Below are 18,116 nucleotides of genomic sequence, written 5' to 3' on the forward strand. Positions count from 1 at the left end.
TTATTGGAAGCGGCCTGGGAATCAAGAGATCTGGGCTGAGTTCTGAAGACTTTCTGTGGTATCATGGGCAAGTCACTTAGTTGCTCTGTGCCTCAGTTTCCACATTTGCAAAATGGGAACCACCACCCTTCCTTTCTCTCACCCTCTGTCTGTTTTGCTTGTACGTACTTTGGGGTCTTTTACAACGTGTGTGTGTGTGTGTGTACAGCGTCTAGCACAATGGTGCCCCCGTCTTGGCTGGCACTTTTTGGTAGTACTGCAATAAGAGTAATTGAGAAAAAGAACGGAAGAAAGTCAAAGGCAGATAAAGGCTTCTGCAAGTAATGACCTGCTTTGCTGGATGTTTAGATCAGTGAAGTGCCCTTGGTACTAAATCTGCCCCTTTTAAATGCTCAGAGCCTAATTTCAGACATTACAATGTCAGCCCTGCATGATGTGGCTCGAATTTCCCGTAAATGTATCCACTGGTATAACACATGCTATAAGTCACACTCGGGTCTCAAGTGGGCATAACAGTGAGATGTCGGTTAATGAAGTTTTTGGTAACAGTCGGATTTAGTACCAGCGTTGAGGGTTTATAAAAACATTGGCAGAGAAGATTGTACATGAGGAGTTGGGCCTCCAGGGCTCTGTTCCCAGCTTTGTGTCATATGTGAGCTTGAGGTAGCCACTTAGCCTCTCTCTGCCTCACTTTCCTTTTCTATAAAATGGGGATAACAACACAGCCAGACAGAGACAACCCGGGCCTGCCGATAGTGGGGGGCCAGAGTGAGAGCAGCCGGCTTCAGCAGTGTTACTGAGCGTGCTTGTTTTTCACCTTCCGCCTACGTCTGCCGACACAGGCTCTGTCCCAGTATAATCTACGGATGGAAAAGTGCTGTCGAAGAGCTAGGTATTTTTAATTCTTGTTTGCAGTGTTCCCTCTAATTTTTTCCACCCATGTGCGGAATGAATTTTGTTATGTGCCCCAAGATGGAGGTGATGTGTGACACATCACCTTCATATCGGTGCACATAACAAAATTCATGTGGTGGGGGTGGGGGCTCAGGGATGGGGGGCGGGGGAATGAGCAGTTTGGGGTGTGGGAGGGGGCTCAGGACTGGGGCAGAGGGTTGGGGTGCAGGGGGATGAGGCCTCTGGGGTGGGGCCAAGGATGAGGGGTTTGGGGTGTGGGAGGGGGCTCAGGGCTGGGGCTCAGCTCAGGCTGGGCTGGGCCAAGAGAGAGGCTCCTCTCCCCCGGCCGCAGCAGGTCCGTGCTGGGGCCAGGCCAATGGAGGGGCGCCTCTCCCTGCCGCAGCCCTGAGCCCCTGTGCGCGGTTTAAAAGGCAGCTGCATGGCTGCGCAGCTCAGAGGGAACTTAGGTAGGGGGTGACTTAAAAAAATGAAGCAGATAAATTGGAAAACCCTCTACCAGGGGCACAGTTCTGCTGGTATAAGGGTGCCTCGTGCTGGCATAGCTCCTAATACAGTGATACGCTGGTAGAAGGCCCCTTTAAGTTCTGTCTATACTGGGAGCGTTTTCCTGGTATAGTAATTCCATTCTATTCTCCTGGCCAAGCAAAGCGAGTGCAGAGGCAGCCTAGGCCTGTAAAGCCGGGCTTTTCCCCAGGATAGTAAAACCACCTTCCCTGCGTGACGCAAGGACTCCTGGTGAAAGCCCGCTACGTCCTGTACAACGACATCCATACCTGGGACTTCCGCCAGCACGGCTGTGTTGCTTGGGCATCAGAGCTTGACCGACAGAAGGCTGCGGGGGGGGGGGGGGGGCGTGGCCGTATGCTGCTGTAATGCCCCCCGTTCCCTACGCCGCTCTTGGGTGTGGATGAGCCTGGGCACCGAAAGCTCGTTAGGGTGGAGGTGAACGCTTTTCAGGGTGTGCAGTGCTTGGCGCTGTCCACTGATTGGGACCTCTGCGTGCGACAGCCGTTCAAATAGTAAAATCACTGCGGTAGCTGTTCCCCTCTCCCACTAGAGGATCTGGAGTCTGTCTCTCTCTCTTTTTAAACTGTATTCTTCCCCCTTTTTTCTTGTCCCCAATGAGGTGTGTTTATGCAGTGACGCTCTGATGAGTCCTCTATTCCTCTAAAGCCCATCTCTTCCCTACAGTATTGAACATAATAGAAGGTGACTTGATTTCTCCATCTTCCCTGGCTCTTGCTCATCTCCTGCTAAAACCATGACTGCCTCTGTGGCTATCGCTTTCAGAGCGGGGAGATTGAAGAATGCAGGTCAATACATTTTATGACCTGATCTATCATTGTAAAGCTAACCAGAGGTTGAAATGAAAACCTTCGCTACCCTGTTTCCTATGCACGGGGTTGCTGGGAAACCAAAATGTAGCAATCTCCTTTATATTCAGCATCTAATACTAGTTGTTTTTGGCTGTTACATCTCCTGGGGGAATCTTCAGAGCAGCAGTGCTGGCCTCTGGGGACCTTTTGCAAGGGAGTTTGTATTGTTTTGAGCGGTCATGCAAAAATATGCCACCATCATCATCCCGAAAGTCAGTTGCACTTACAAAGCCCTTTTCATCTTCACAGCAACATCTGATCAAATACAATCAGCTGTGTTCTTTGGTTTTCCATTGCCTTTGAAACTCTCTCCCCTTTTGAAGGAAATGCAATGGCAGAAAATTGGGGATATAAAAGATTCACTTAAAGATCCAGAGAGTTACTCCTCTTTCTGCTGACAGTAGAATCCTCACTGGCACAGCCTGGGTCCTGGTTGCCCTGGAGGGGCTTGTCCACAAAAGAAGATAAAAGCCTACTATAGCTGACAGTATAACAATGCCTGCGGATAGGTGGGGGTGGTGACTCTTTCTGTAGCGCCTAAGAGCCCTCATCATGGACCAGGTCCCTGTTGTGCTCTGTGCCGTATGAACACAGAACAAAATGACAGTCGCTGCTCCAAAGAGCTTACAATCTGAATTTTCTTCAGGGTTTGAACCCAGGATCTCCTGCCTCAGTTGCTTTAGCTAAAGGACTGGGTCCATTTGCTTGAAGACAGCAACAGAGTCTGAAACCACTTTATGTGGACCAGCCACTACAGGGGGACCACCCTGGAATAGTGCGGGGTTGCACCAGCTAACGGAGTTCCTCCTGTAATACAATCAGCAGTGGCTCATGCTTTTAGCTCTGGGGGCTCTGAGGTCCAATGCTTGCTGCCAGCTCGAGCTTGGGGTTATTCTATAAACCCCAGGTTAAATATTCCTCTGGAACTTTTTTCTGCCTTGGTTGATATAACTTCTAGATTATAAGAGCCCTGGCCTATGATTGATCCTCGGAGCAGGTACTGCTGTACTGCGAATAATGACAGAATGCGGAGTACTGAACACATGGCTTCAAAAATGTTTGAGAAGAGTCAGCTGGGCAAATCCAGGCTTATCTACCGGCGTTTACATGTCAGGGTAATTCATGCAGGGGGCTGCCCCCGTGAGAACTTTTAAGCATATAGATCAAGAGTCCTTTCTTACTTGCATTAATCCCCGATTGGTTTTCGGGGCTTAGTATCTTTAATGTATGATCTTTAATGTATTTATCCTCCCAAAACTCCAGTGGGGTTGAGCAGTGCTGTTATCCCCATTGCAGAAGGGGAAGTGAGGCCCAGAGAAACAGTGTGATTTGCCCAAGGTGTCACAGCAAGTCTGGGGCAGAGCAGGGAGTTGACCCTGTGTGTCGCTCCATATTGTGGTCCCGAATCAGCAGGCTGACTTTCAGAGGTGCTAAGCACCGGCAGGTCCCCTTCACAACAGCGACACTTGTCGGTACTTGGATCCTCTGTCGGTCAGACCTGTTTCTGAGGGGCTTAAGTATGGATTTAGAGAACATTGTTCACCCACCAAGCTCAAACCGTTTCACCAAAGGAAGGTCAGTATCATTATCCTCATTTTACAGATGGGGAAACTGAGGCAGAGTAGTGATATCCTTCGCCCAAGGTCAGTGGCAAAGCTGGAATAGAACTCTGGTCTCCTGACTCCTCACCCAGGGCCATCTCAACTGGAACATTGGCTCATTGTTAGCTGGCCTTTGACTTCAGATGGAAATTGAATAGACAAAGCATCCTTGCTAGCCTGGCCTTTTCATTTCCACCTAGCTTGGTCCTGCTTAGTTACGTTTATCCAGATGGTCTCAATCTGGCACTTCACAAAGGGGAAAGGTTAGGGATATGTTTTATTGTTTTCCTGCCAAGGCAAGCACAAATCAAGCTTGTAAGTCAACAGTGGTGTAAATACCACTCAGGGGAGGCTAAACCTCTTCAAGAGCTGCGTTAAAGAGTCCACTCTCAGAGCTGGGGGCCTTCTCTCGCGACGGCTTCCCCTTTTGACTACGTCTCAATCCTCCGCAATCCACTCCTTCCCATGCTGCTTCTGACTCGTCCAAAGCGCGCCCCCCCCCCCCGAAACGGTGGGACAGTGATCACAAACGGTCCTATGGGTCTTTCCCTTCTTGCCAAGCCCCAATGTTCAACACATCACAAGGCTGGCATACAAATCATGAGAAAGAAAGAAATAGTTCTTTGTGTGTTCTGTGGCCGGAGTCTTTAAAGTGTCCACATTTGCGTTTCCAGGCTTTCTCTGCAATTGTGAGGGCTAGAAAATTAGTTTTAATTAAAAAATAAAATAACCCCGAGTGAGAGTCTCACATAATCACATGACTCCAGCAGCTGGGGCTTTTAGATGGGAAAAACAACAGATATTGCAAGACAAACATGAGAATGGACAACACTGTTTCAGACCATTACGGGGAGAGGGAAGGTTGGGAGAGGGACGCTTGCATGACAGGCTGTTTGCTGAATGGCCCTTTCAAATTCTCTCACTCTGTGGGCAGCCCTTCCTGTAGGGGACAGAGGATGTTCTTTGCCTACACGGGCAAAGTCATTGCCACCCACGTGCTGCCCCAAATGCTAAGCGCTCAAAATGGGAATCATTAAGAAAGGGATAGATAATGAGACAGAAAATATCATATTGCCTCTATAGAAATCCATGGTAGGCCCACATCTTGGATACTGCGTGCAGATGTGGTCGCCTCATTTCAAAAAAGAGATATTGGAATTGGAAAAGGTTCAGCAAAAGGGCAAGAAAAATTATTAGGGGTATGGAACGGCTGCCATGTGAGGAGAGAGTAATAAGACTGGGATTTTCAGCTTGGAAAAGAGACGACTAAGGGGGGATATGATAGAGGTCTATAAAATCATGACTGGTGTGGAGAAAGTAAATAAAGAAGTGTTATTTACTCCTTCTCATAACACAAAAGCTAAGGGTCACCAAATGAAATTAATAGGCAGCAGGTTTTAAACAAACAAAAGGAAGTATTTTTTCACACAACACACAGTCAACCTGTGAAACTCCTTGCCAGAGGATGTTGTGAAGGCCAAGACTATAACAGGGTTAAAAAAAGAACTAGATCAGTTCATGGAGGAGAGGTCCATCAGTGGCTATTAGCCAGGATGGACAGGGATGGTGTCCCTGGCCTCTGTTTGCCAGAAGCTGGGAATGAGCGACAGGGGATGGATCACTTGATGATCTCCTGTTCTGTTCATTCCCTCTGGGGCACCTGGCATTGGCCACTGTTGGAAGACAGGATACTGGGCTAGATGGACCTTTGGTCTGACCCAGTCTGGCCGTTCTTATGAAATGCCACTGATTGGGCTGGCGACTGATCACTCGTCTGCTTTCATCATCAGCCCAGTGTGATGGTTTTATTTCCTGTTCCATGCCAGCGCGTACCTGAAAAGGCCTAAATCGGTATCAAAGTTAGGGTGACTGGTCTATAATTCCCTGGCTCCTCTTAGTACCTGTCTTGAAAAGGGGGTACAGTATTTGTCCGTCTCCCGTCTTCCGGGACCAATATTTCCCCTGTAAAGCTAAGACGGAGAAGGGTAATAAATGAAGAATACATGAAGCTTTGACAGACCAGTAGTTGTGCTGAGCGTATCGGTGGGGGGAGAAGGGGAGCATATGCTCATCTCTTTTTAGTAGCAGCCCTAGATTCCAACACGCTGGGTAGGAAAATTATTTGTGGGTTCAAAACGATACTGCGCCAGTGTGTGGATGGGGAAGGGGGTGATGGGTGGTTGTCTTCTACCACAGCGGGCCCACCTTTTTGTGATGAAATCTGTATTGCCTTTATTTGGGGAATGGGTCTTAGGTCGTTCATCACGATTCAGAAATGAGCGAAACCAGCAGTTACTGGGGATTTGCCTCTAGAACAGGCCCAACTGATGCCGTGGCTCCGAACCCGCGCTCCGCGTTGTTAGGGAGGATTGCGTTCACGCGTGATAAATGAGCGTCACGAGGCAGATGCACTTCAGCCGGCAGCGGTAGGTCGAGGAAGCCCTGGTGGGTTAGATAGGGAAGCAGATGGAACGATAGGTAATTGCAGCGTCTCTTAGGAGAACCTACTTTTGTGGCACATGGTCAGTTTTCTCCCTCACCCCCTGTTTTCAGGGGGTCTGAATTTACATTGCTGAATTCCCTCTGGAGCGGAACAGCTGGGCTCTTGGGCTGGAAAGGAATTGAGTTTTCAACCATTTTTTAAGCTAACGGTGAGCAGCAGGCTTTTGTATGCATTAGTATTTGTATTACAGCAGTGTCTAGAGACCCCGACAGCACCCCGGTGTTCTAGGGACTGTACACACACATTAAAAGCCAGCCCCTGTTCAATCAAAATAAATATTGATAATACGTATCCCTTTTATGCTAATGTCAAAACAGTGCTCCAACCTCCTCTGGGCTGTGGCATTATTGTCATTTTGCACAGGGCTACACGGCCGGTCAGAGAAGTTAAATGATGTGCCCAAGGGCACACAGCATATCCTGTGGCAGAGCCAGGAACCAGCCTAGGATTCCTAATCTTGAGGACAATGCTTCACCTTACTGCATGCTGTTGTCTCCAGCTTTCGCTTTCCCCTTTCCTTTCCTTTCAATTGGCGTTGCTGCCTCGACTGGTTTGTGTTTGTTTACCATGGGGGTGGGCGGGTGGGTGGGGGAGCTGCTGACCGATACATTATTGCACCATAAAGGAAGCTGGAGAGTGGGCCCCTGGGAGGATGGCACTAGGTACGCAGCCCGTGCGATGAGTGGCTGCAGAGCAGAATCTGCTGTACGTGCATGAAGGATGAAGCACAGAGTCAGAGCTCCGGACTAGCAATATATCAATGAGTCAATCGGTTTTGACTGTCTCTTGTTGTGCTGTTTGCCTTTTCCACCCCCTTGTTTTTAACCAACACGTCAGGTGGTGGCTAGATGGGAAGGGAAGGGACGTGCTGCAAGACAGCCCAGTAAATCTATCCCGCCATGTGCTGCAATGTGGCTCTTTATCATATGGGGAGCCCATGTGCTCTTGAATGGCCTGGTGCCTTCTGTATACTTCCAGTTGCTCCTTTGTCCGATAGCAATGATGTTATGTTGGCCCCAGGTTGCTGGTGTCCCTAGGGGGTGAGTAGACAGTCTCCGAGGAAAAGCACAGAATTTGTACGTGCGTCCTCCCTGAGTGAACTCTGGTTTTCCATGTCCCAGTTCATGCTTAGTACTCGCACGGCATGCTTCATCCCCCAAACTCTTTCCAAACGTGACCTCCCCGAGAGGTGCTGAAAGTAGGGGGGCTGCCACACCCCCTGGCTTGAAGTGGTTTCCATCATATACAGCATTTACAGTTTTTGGTTCTGGCTTTCAGCACCCCCACGCATACAAATTGTGCCATCACCCCTGATCGCACCCCCTGCTAGCCAAGTGACCATTATCCCCTTGGTACGGGGAGGGATGCTGAGGGAGAGGTGTTCAGGGATTTACCCAGACTGCCTCTGTGACCTTGGCTCACCCCTTTCTTTGCTAAACCAGGCCACTACTTCATAGAAGAGTATCCCTTCAATGAGCACTGTTAGAATCTTTGAACTTTCTCCTTCTCGTTCGCTGTCACCATCTGTGCCCTTTATTTTGGATCCCAGAACTGTTTGGCTACAGGCATCTCCTGCCTATTGAATGGCATGTCCATTGGTTAAGGCACCAGCCTGGGACTCAAGAGACCGGGGTTCAAATCTCTGCTCTGCTACAGACTGTGTGTGTGACCTTGGTCAAGTCACTAAGCCTCTCTCTGATTCACCTCCCCCTCCCCGGTACAATGAGGAGAATAGCACTTCTTGCCTCACAGGGATGTTGTGAGGTTAAATACATTAAAGATTTTGAGGCACTCTGATGCAATAATGATAAGGGGCAGAGAGAGAGAGAATGACACAGGCATGCATCATTTTGAAGAGAGAAAATGCCTAGCCTCCCAAAGTGTAAAGAATCCATGGAAGTTAGGAACCTCAATACATTTGAGGTTCTGGGCCTAAATTGCTCGCAAATGACAGCGAGATCTACTTTGTCCACCTGTCTGGATAGATATTCATTCCGAGTTAACCAGCTCTGATCCTATTGACTTTGAGATTATTTTTGTCTTCGTGCTGAGCACATGGTTGGCACTATAAAGCCAGAAAAATGTCCTTGCTCCAAAGAGATCACACCCTCCAAAATGCTTGTTGGATTAAGGAAAGTGCTACTGAGCTTGTCCGTCCTCTGGGGCTGGGGCCGTCTTTTTTTGGTCTGTAGTTGTCGTGTGCCTAGCGCGATGGGGTATGGGTCCATGACTAACAATTATGATAAATCTGTAGACTCTAATCTTCTCCGTTATATGCTACATCACCTCTGCGTCTTATAAGCCTGGCCCTCAGGAACCTCCCAATTCCTAGCTGACCTGCATTTCTCATCCTCCTTTCAAACCTTTCCCGTAAACCCCCCCACCCACCCACCCCAAAAAAATATTGATCACGTACCCCTACCCCAGTGCAGGCAAAATGTTTCTTTCCTGGTGGAAGCTGGCTCCTCCAGGCAGGTCAATTTAATCAGTTGTAAAATTCATCTAACATTCCGCCAAGAACAAGACCCACACCAAAGCTGAGTTTAATTTTTTGCTTGACCCAGGAGCGATCTTTTTCCCTCCAAAGCCGAGGTGCTGACCTTGAGCTGTATTAACGGCTGCCCCTCTCCTGCCATGCTTGACAGATTATTCCTCACTCACAGAGGGGAGGACCGGAGCATGTTGTGTTCTCTGTGTAGCTTATTTGCTGGAAAGTTTTGCAGCGCTGGAAAGAAACGTCTGCGATAGAAGCCACAACGCCTCCACGCTCTCTATACAGGCTTCCCATAGCCTGTTGTTTGTTGATGGTATTGTGGTAGCATTTAGGAGCCCCAGTCATGGACCACAAGACCCCCTTGTGCTAAACGCTGTACAAATTCATAACAAAGAGACAGTCCTTGCCCCATTCTGGGAAAGGGGGGAGGCTTGGCTGACCTGGAGTTCCAGGAATACATAGGCACCTATGGGATTGTGTATGACTTAGAGATATGGTGAGAAATGGAGGGGACAGGATCACACAAGTAGCAAGAGCCGAATTTTGAGGACTCCGAAAGCAAAGAGGAGCGTGAGTTGGCTGCCAGTATGCTGAGCAGAACAGCACCTTTTCCTTGGGTCTAAAAATCCAAGCTTTCGATCCCTGGTGACATCGGGTTTTCCAGACCTGAACTCCTCCTCCTCTTTTATGACTGGCATTTAAGCGAGCTAACATATGTTCCAGCAGATGTGAAGGCCTATCATTAAACCATTTCATCCTTTTCCACCGCTGAGCAAATAATGGCAGATAAGTGGTTTTATGACTCTTTGACTACGTGGAAGGTGATTGCACATCCTAGGAGTGAAGTGAGATCTACTTAGGAGGAAATTATGGATTGCTGCCTAGCTTTTAAGGGGAGGAATTGTGCACATGGGGATAAAAGCATAAGTATGTGTAAAGTAGTAGAAATAGACAAATAAAAGGAGACCAGGGTATAATATTAACGGCGCTGAGGGGAGGCAGTCTTGCCCATTTAACTCTCCCACATGGCTGTTTACACTGAGAGAGGATGGTGCTGTGGTTAATGTATTAGACTGGGACTCGGGAGATCTGGGTTGAATTCTGTGGCAGACTCCTTGCATGGGCTCGAGCCAATCACTGAATCACGTGGAGCCTCAGTTTCTCTTCTCTAAAATGGAGATGCTACTTTCTTCCACTATTCATCATCTCTGCTTAGACTGGAAGGTCTTTGGGGCAGGGACTGTCAGCTACTCGGTGTTTCTACAGCACCTAGCCCAATGGGGCCCTGGTCTCAGTGCCAGTAATAAGAATACACCAAAACTTTCCGTGAACAAGTTTTCCATGCCAAATGTTTACCTTTGTCAGTATATAGTAATACTTAGACTCATAGACATTAAGGTCAGAAGGAACCATTATGATCGTCTGGTCTGACCTTAGCTCTCATATAGGGCTTTTCATGCACAGACCTCAAAGGAGGGACTTCTCTACAGAGGGGGAAACCGAGGCACAAGGAGGGACTTTCCCAAGCTCACCCAGCAGGCCAATGGGAATAGAACCCAGGTCTCCTTAGTCCCAGTCTAGTGCTCTATCCACTAGGCCTTGCCGCCTCCCTTGCATGTATAAACATAAAATCGGATGTATGAATGTAGCAATGAACAAATGTTACCCTGCTTTATCACTTTATTTCAAACTCCCTGCATTTAGAATGAAATCTTCTCCCAAGTCTGTTTCTAGCAGATCTCAGGGGAAAGAATTTCAAAGCAGCATGTGTGGGTGTCTGCTGTGGAGCATCTGGGTTTTTGTTTTTGTTTTCTGAATCTGTGGGAGCTGCACAGTGAAAACCCTGCATGCCCCCCTTGAAAATAGACTTGCTTCTGTCGATTCAACCCGCCTGCAAAGAGATCCGATGTCGGGAAGCATTTGTCTGAGCGGTTGCTACGAAATGTCACTACCTTGCACCCTCACCGTAAGCCATTTGCAATCAGCCTGATCTTGGGCTTTTCTCTCTGCCTAAAAAGAACACGGCTTCTACTCTGAAATCTCTCTGCCTAATTCGCTTGAAAGGTCACTGGAAACCTCTCTGAGGACGCTTGTCTCATTATAGCACTGAGAGAGTCTGTGGGTTTGAAAAACAGCAGAATGCACCCAGTGGAGAAAGACAGGGGATAAAATGATCTTATTTAATGGACTGAAGTAGCTATGCACAGGAAGGCAAATGCATGTGTCATTGCAAAGGCTTTGTGCAGTACACTGAAACTTGCACTAAGGTTACCTGCCGATGGTCCCACTGGACACTTTAAAGTGTATTTCTTCTCTTCAGCGAGGATTAGTACAAACAGAATCATGAGTCCCGTGTTTGTCTCTCGGTGGCTTCCCTACGGAATGTGATTATTTAAAAATAAATAACGTCTCTTCTAACTTAGCAGCCCTGCAAACTCAGCCTGGGATCTGAGAGTCAAGCTGGGTCCTTTTCTTCTCATTCCTCGTCTGACGTAATAAAAGCTCCAGAGGCCAAACACTGCTCTCAATTGCACCTCTGCAACCTCGTTGCCTGCAGACGGCGCTCTCGGCAATGCCTGCTTTCGGGGGTTTGCACAGGTGTCAGTGTCCGGAGCATAGCGCCCACAAGAGGGAGTGGAATCCAGCTTGCTCGCTGAGCTGCGTTGGCTGTGTTTCGCTCCTGCAGCAGCTAACCTTCGCTCCTGTCACTCTCATGAGCGGATGTGACTCTGAATCTGAGGCGAAGGGCTGGTCCGTACCGCAGCCGGAGGTGTGACCAGAGCACGGGCAGACGCGCCCACGCTGGATTTGATCCAGCTCGTTCCAGTAACAATGAAGCTGGGGCAGCCCTGCCCGGGACCCTGGGTATGGACTCAAGCGAGCAGCGAGCCCGTGCTGCTATGGCGTTGGAGCTAGCTGGATCGAAGCTGGCTCGGGTATGGCACGGTCACACTTCTGAGTACAGTGGAGACACGGCCCCTCGGCGAGTTGTCAAGCGGTGGCCAAGCAGGGAGCTTGGCCTGGGTTCCCAGCTCCACGGCTAGTCCTAACCACTGGGCCATCCTCCTTCTGTATTCTGCTCAGGAGCAGTCTCACCCCGTCAGCACAAGAGATCAGTGTGGCCTTTGTGTCCCAGCCATTGCTAACGGTTGCAATGGCTGCGGTCTTCTGACTGCCAGCCGGCCAAGGAAGCAGCCACCATTGTATCTAATATAAATACGCTGCTAACCGTTGTCGTCTTCTAGCACGTCGGTGTAGTAAGAAGCCGCTCATTGGCCTACGTTCCTGTCATTCAGGGCTGGAGATAGTGTTTAGCTCCATGGTGCAGCGATGCCACCGAGGAACTATGTTCTATAGTCTGAGTTGGTTACATCCACAACACCTCTGCAGGACTACACCTGGCTTTTTAGTCTGTCCTGTCTCCTACCCTGCAGCTTGCTGCTGATTTGCAGCTGGGGTGATGCATTTAAGGGCATTTCAGTTGTACTGGGGCATAGGAATGAATCCTGGAGTAATGTCTGGAGGAACGAAAGCACAAACAATTCAAGTAAACGTAAAGGTCTGAATTTGGAGGGGAATAAAAGGGAAAACTATCTGCCTTGGACTCTCCTTGCACAGAGCTGATGGAACCAACATGTAAAAATCTCCCTATCAATATGACAAGTTTCAGAGTAACAGCCGTGTTAGTCTGTATCCACAAAAAGAATAGGAATACTTGTGGCACCTTTAGAGACTAACCAATTTATTAGAGCATCAGCTTTCGTGGGCTACGGCCCACTTCATCGGATGCTATCAATGTGCTTTGTCTTTTCTTCCAGGTAAAACAGATAATGGAAGAAGCCGTCACCAGGAAATTTGTGCATGAAGACAGCAGTCACATCATCGCCTTATGTGGTAAGTGATACATTTGCAAACGGCTTCAGCTAACCGGTTGCCTTTCTTCTTAATTTCCTTATAAAATCATCCCCGGTGGATGTAAGTACACCACTGTTGCACTGCGAAAGCAGAGATGTGAATGTTACAAAAGTTAGAAAATTCAGAATTCAGCCCCTTCCTCCCCCAAATTGGCCTGCTAAACCCAGGGTTGTGAGGTCAATCCTTGAGGGGGCCATATGGGGCAAAAATTGGAGATTGGGCCTGCTTTCAGCGGGGGGTTGGACTAGATGACCACCTGAGGTCCCTTCCAGCCCTGATATTCTATGATTCTGTGAAACGACCTCACGTTTAGCTCCTTGTATGGTCTCATGACAATGATCACATACCCCAGTGTCTGAGAGGTGGCGTGGTCCAGTGCATGGGGCTCTGGGGTAAGACTGAGAAAATCTGCATTCTAGTCCCATCTCGGCCGCTGACTCGCCGCAAGTCACTTCTCTCTCCGCTGTCTGTTCAGATTGTAAACTCTGTATGGTAGAGGTGATCTCTTCACTATACGTTTGTAGTGTGCCTAGCACAGTGGGCCCCCCAGTAATCCGAGCATTCCTGGGGGCAGCAGTGTGGGTTAGTGGGCTGAGCAAAAGTTTGGGAACAGGAGATAATTCTTGGACAAGTCATTTAACCTGTCTGTGCAAGTTTCTCCATTTTTAAAATCGGGATCGCCACCTACCCTTTTTATGACGGCTGTGAAGACGGCCTGCGTGTTTGAGAGTACAAAATGCTAGATGTGGGCTACATATTGTTTGGAAGCAGCCTGGTTGTCTTTGAAGTAGGCTGTGAAGAGAATTTAGTAGGTCCCTTGAAAAAATGACCCTCTGTGTCTGAGAGATTGGGATAGCTAGGACTAATACTTAGGATTTTTACAGCTTTGTCCTGGGTGATATTTTTGCACCTGTGAAATTTTCAAAGCCACATGGGAGACTTGGCGGTCCATTTTCCATCCCTTTCCAGGGTGTTCAAATCTCCTGGGCAGCTCTGAAAATTTCAGTCTTGGCCTTTTGTATATTTAATACAGTTGTCTGCATCTACAGGTTACACACGATATTATGCATCAAGCCACATGCTTCAGGTCACAGAGCTCTCTAATTGGAAGGGTGCATTGATTTCTCCATCTAAAGTTCCTTCTTCAGAAGACTCATTCCTTTCTGCATTGCTAACATCGATTTTCCTTGCAAAACGTAATGAATAGGTAGCCTGGGCTAGGTGAAAACACTTTAATCACCACCTTTGACTGCTCTTTGCCATCTTGCACCGTCCCTCATGAACACACCACACATGTACGTAATTAAAAACGGACCCATGAAACCTAATCAAGGCTCCCATGGAGTAATTCTAATACCTTCTCATTTAGAGTTCCTCTGGGTCAAATTAAGCCTTGTCGTAACACTGTTGACTCTAGCTGCATTATATCCAACCTGGATTTGGCAGTTTGAAGGGAATTTAATTTATTACAAGAGGTGCAGGAAGGAGAGAGGTTTGCATTGAGAATTGTGCATGGTGAGAGTGTCAAGCTCCCTTTCCTGCGTTACAGACCTAAATACAGCGGCGTTGAGTGAGTTCCCGAAAACCAGAAAGAGATACTGACCATAGCTACAATTATCCAAGCTGAGTAAAGTGCTAGTCGACAAAGCGGTGTCAATATTAGCAAGCAAGTTTAGATATTTCAAATTCTTTGACGCACTTGTGAGTCTCAAAGTTCAGCTTGGAGGGGGGATCACACTCTGGTATCCTCCCACTACAGCAAAGGGTCCGCTTCAGCAACCTCTATTCCCATTAAGAAGTACCTTCATCCATGAGTAGTCCCGTTGGCTTCACTGGCACTGTGTGAAGAATAAGGTGCTTTTCGGTACAAGTAAGGATGGCAGAGGATGGCCCAAAATGCCTTTCCAAAGGCTGTGGTCTTTCAAGAATAGAAATAGTAAAAATCAGTAGCGTTTTTGATGCCTACGCCATCCATTTGGCTACAGAATGTTTCAAATCTTCATTGGCTCATTTTACTTTCCATGGCAGTGTGAGCCAAGTGCAATGATGTATGCTGGTCATGATCGGCAGACACTTAGACAGATGCTTAGTCCCATTGGCGTTCCTTGCTCAAGAACATAAGAACGGCCATACTGGGTCAGGCCAATGGTCCATCTAGCTCAGTGTCCTGTCCTCTGACGATGGCCAATGCCAGATAATTCAGAGGGAACGACCAGAACAGGGCAATTATCGAGTGATCCATCCCTTGTCACCCAGTCCCAGCTTCTGTCAGTTAGTGGTTTAGGGACACCCAGAGTGTGTGCTTGCGTCCTTGACCATCTTGGTTAATAGCTATTGATAGACTGTCCTCCATGAACTTGTCCTCTATTCTTGAGACTTAAAGGCAACAGTTTACAATAAGAAAATAGGTTTCAGAGGAACAGCCGTGTTAGTCTGTATTCGCAAAAAGAAAAGGAGTACTTGTGGCACCTTAGAGACTAACCAATTTATTTGAGCATGAGCTTTCGTGAGCTACAGCTCACTTCATCAGATGTTTACCGTGGAAACTGCAGCAGACTTTATATACACACAGAAATCATGAAACAATACCTCCTCCCACCCCACTGTCCTGCTGGATCACTTTAGATAAGCTATTACCAGCAGGACAGTGGGGTGGGAGGAGGTATTGTTTCATGATTTCTGTGTGTATATAAAGTCTGCTGCAGTTTCCACGGTAAACATCTGATGAAGTGAGCTGTAGCTCACGAAAGCTCATGCTCAAATAAATTGGTTAGTCTCTAAGGTGCCACAAGTACTCCTTTTCTTAATAAGAAAATAGTTTAACATAATCAGAAAAACTCCTCAGCATAAAGACCATCTCACTCCTATGGGTGTGGATGGCTGTCTTGCACCTGAGTGTGGGGAGGGGGAGCGGAAGCTGAGCTGTAGTTAACCCAGTGTGTACCAAGGGCCAGGAAAAACTCCTGCCCCCTCAGCAGAGATGTCAAAGTTTGAATGAGTACTGAGATAAAACTCCCCTCTCGCCCCTGGAGAGTGGTTGCTTCGGGTTTGGGTTGAGGTCCATGCCTGTGGCGGTGGGGTGAAACTTACACTGCCTGCCCTGGTGGATAAATAGAACTGCATGGCCAGTTTCTCAAAAGAGCTCAGCTCCCATTAAGACGATGAGCTGTGGGGTGATAAACTCTGGTCCCTTCATTTAGGTGGCTAAAATGGGCACTGTTGGGTTCCGGGCTCTTTTGACTATCCAGCCCACACTTGCAAGGATTGTAAAAATCTGTCACTATTCACCAGTATTGGATACAACCTCTGCCCCAGACCCCCACTCCCCTACACCGATCACATATTGCTGGGAATTAAAACTTGTTTTAATTGCAAAGGAATGTCTGCCCATAAATCCTTGCCTCCCCTCTACTGATACTTTAAATACTCTTTGACGTGCGATCAGATTTAGCTGTGGGAGATGCTTGCTAGCCTGTGGAGAATATCTATCTAAATTCCTCTCTCGGATTTCAAAGCACACAGGTCCTGTGGCTAAAAATATCTAATGAAGTATTGATAGTAGCTCAGAGGTCCAAATAGTGGAAGCTGTAGCTGGCTTTAAAAGCGCGTGGGGTTGTTTGAAGAAATAACTATTGATGGCAGGTCTTGAATGCAAAGTGCTAAGGATCACAATTTCTTTTCACTTGCAAGCTTTGGGTCTGGAAACCAAGATTCTCATTCCCACTTTCACTTTTGTGCCTGCCCGTTAACATATGAGAGGGTGATTCTGCTCTGCAAACATGGCTTCTTGGGCTATCTATGGTTATTGTGTGCCAAGGATAAATTTGCGCAAGTTTCAGGTAACATATATACATTTCCAGACCTGCAGACCTCAAGGCACCTAAAGGGAGTAGAGTGCCCAATTTCAGTTGGATTTCAGTGGAAACTGGACAACAAAATTCCATAAGATGACTAAAAATCCCAGCCATAGAATCTGCAGGTCAAATTCTGCCCTAAATCCACTTTGAGGAATTGTGAGGATATATCATTTGAGATAAGTAAACAAAATGGCTTCAGTCTCATATTGGATTTATGTAAATAGAGGTGGGGAAGGGCCTTTGCAGCCTGTGTATATGGCCCCTCAAATGCCCCTCGCATGTAGTGACTTCATTCATTTCAGTCACAGAGGGCCTATGTTTCACACAAATTGAGGGTCCTCTTGCTTTTCTTGTTGAAAATGATATCCACTGGAAATTCTCTGCAATGGCAATTTCGTGATTAAGTGATGAAAACTACAGGAAGGAATCCCACAATGTCCTGCATAAATAATAATGTCCCTCTAATTTGGGGTCTTTATCACACATTGTGTCCCCCATTTAGGATGTGGAAATATGAGCGTGTGAGAGACAGTGTGTGTTGCATATATTATTCCCCATAGTAACAAGACGTTTGTACTATATTGATAGGAAGAATAGCCCAGTTGTTAGGGAACTAGCCTGGGACTTTGAAAACCCAGGTTCAAATCCCTGTTCTGCCACATGCTTCATAAGAGTGGCCCTACTGGGTCAGACCAAAGGTCCATTTAGCCCAGTGTCCTGTCTTCCGACAGTGGCCAGTGCCAGGTGCCCCAGAGGGAATGAACAGAACAGGTGATCATCAAGTGATCCATCCCCTGTCACTCATTCCCAGCTTCTGGCAAACGGAGGCTAGGGACACCATTCCTGCCCATCCTGGCTATTAGCCATTGATGGACTTATCCTCCATGAATTTATCTAGTTCTTTTTGAACGCTGTTACGGTCTTGGCCTTCACAACCTCCTCTGGCCAGGAGTTCCACAGGTTGACACTGCGTTGTGTGAAGAAATATTTCCTTTTGTTTGTTTTAAGCCTGCTGCCTATTCCTGTTTGACCTTGGTCAAGTCACTTATTCTCTCGGGATAATAGCACTGCCCTACCTCCCAGGGGTGTTATGAGGATAAATACATTTAAAGATTTTTGAGTTGCTCGGATACTATAGTAATGGTGACCAGATAAGTGGTATAAGTCCTTATACCAGCCTCAGTATCTGAGCACCTTCCAGTAATGCATTAAGCCGTGTGACTAACTTCTGTAAGGTTACATTGATGCTGGGACCCACATTCTTGTCTGTTTCCTGTATGGTTATTGAAGATCCATATGGTCTGTATATGATACAAAGTCGTCATTGGCTACATTTAATCCACTGGGTGAGGGTTTAGTTGACATTTTGATCCCTGCTGTCGGGAACTGAGATGATTAAATCTGGTCAGTGCACGCTGTTCAAAAGTTGTAGTTGGAGTGAGCTGCCTTTTTAAA

At 47.5% G+C, this 18,116-nt stretch overlaps 1 protein-coding gene across 7 annotated transcripts in view; it reads left to right on the forward strand.

Annotated features, from left to right (window-relative positions):
* SGSM2 (small G protein signaling modulator 2) overlaps nt 1–18,116 on the forward strand; it is a 143,843-nt gene that overhangs the window by 17,677 nt on the left and 108,050 nt on the right. For 5 of the 7 annotated variants that reach the window (XM_073316038.1, XM_073316040.1, XM_073316041.1 and 2 more), the window contains exon 2: nt 12,708–12,783. The exons of 1 other annotated variant lie outside the window; for it this stretch is intronic. In XM_073316038.1, coding sequence (XP_073172139.1) covers nt 12,708–12,783 — 76 coding nt within the window. Of the gene's footprint in view, nt 1–12,705; nt 12,784–18,116 lie in introns of those variants that run through there. One more of the 7 variants, XM_073316044.1, reaches the window with a different exon arrangement.

This window comes from Lepidochelys kempii, chromosome 17 (assembly GCF_965140265.1).
Source record: "Lepidochelys kempii isolate rLepKem1 chromosome 17, rLepKem1.hap2, whole genome shotgun sequence".
Taxonomy (NCBI): domain Eukaryota; kingdom Metazoa; phylum Chordata; order Testudines; family Cheloniidae; genus Lepidochelys; species Lepidochelys kempii.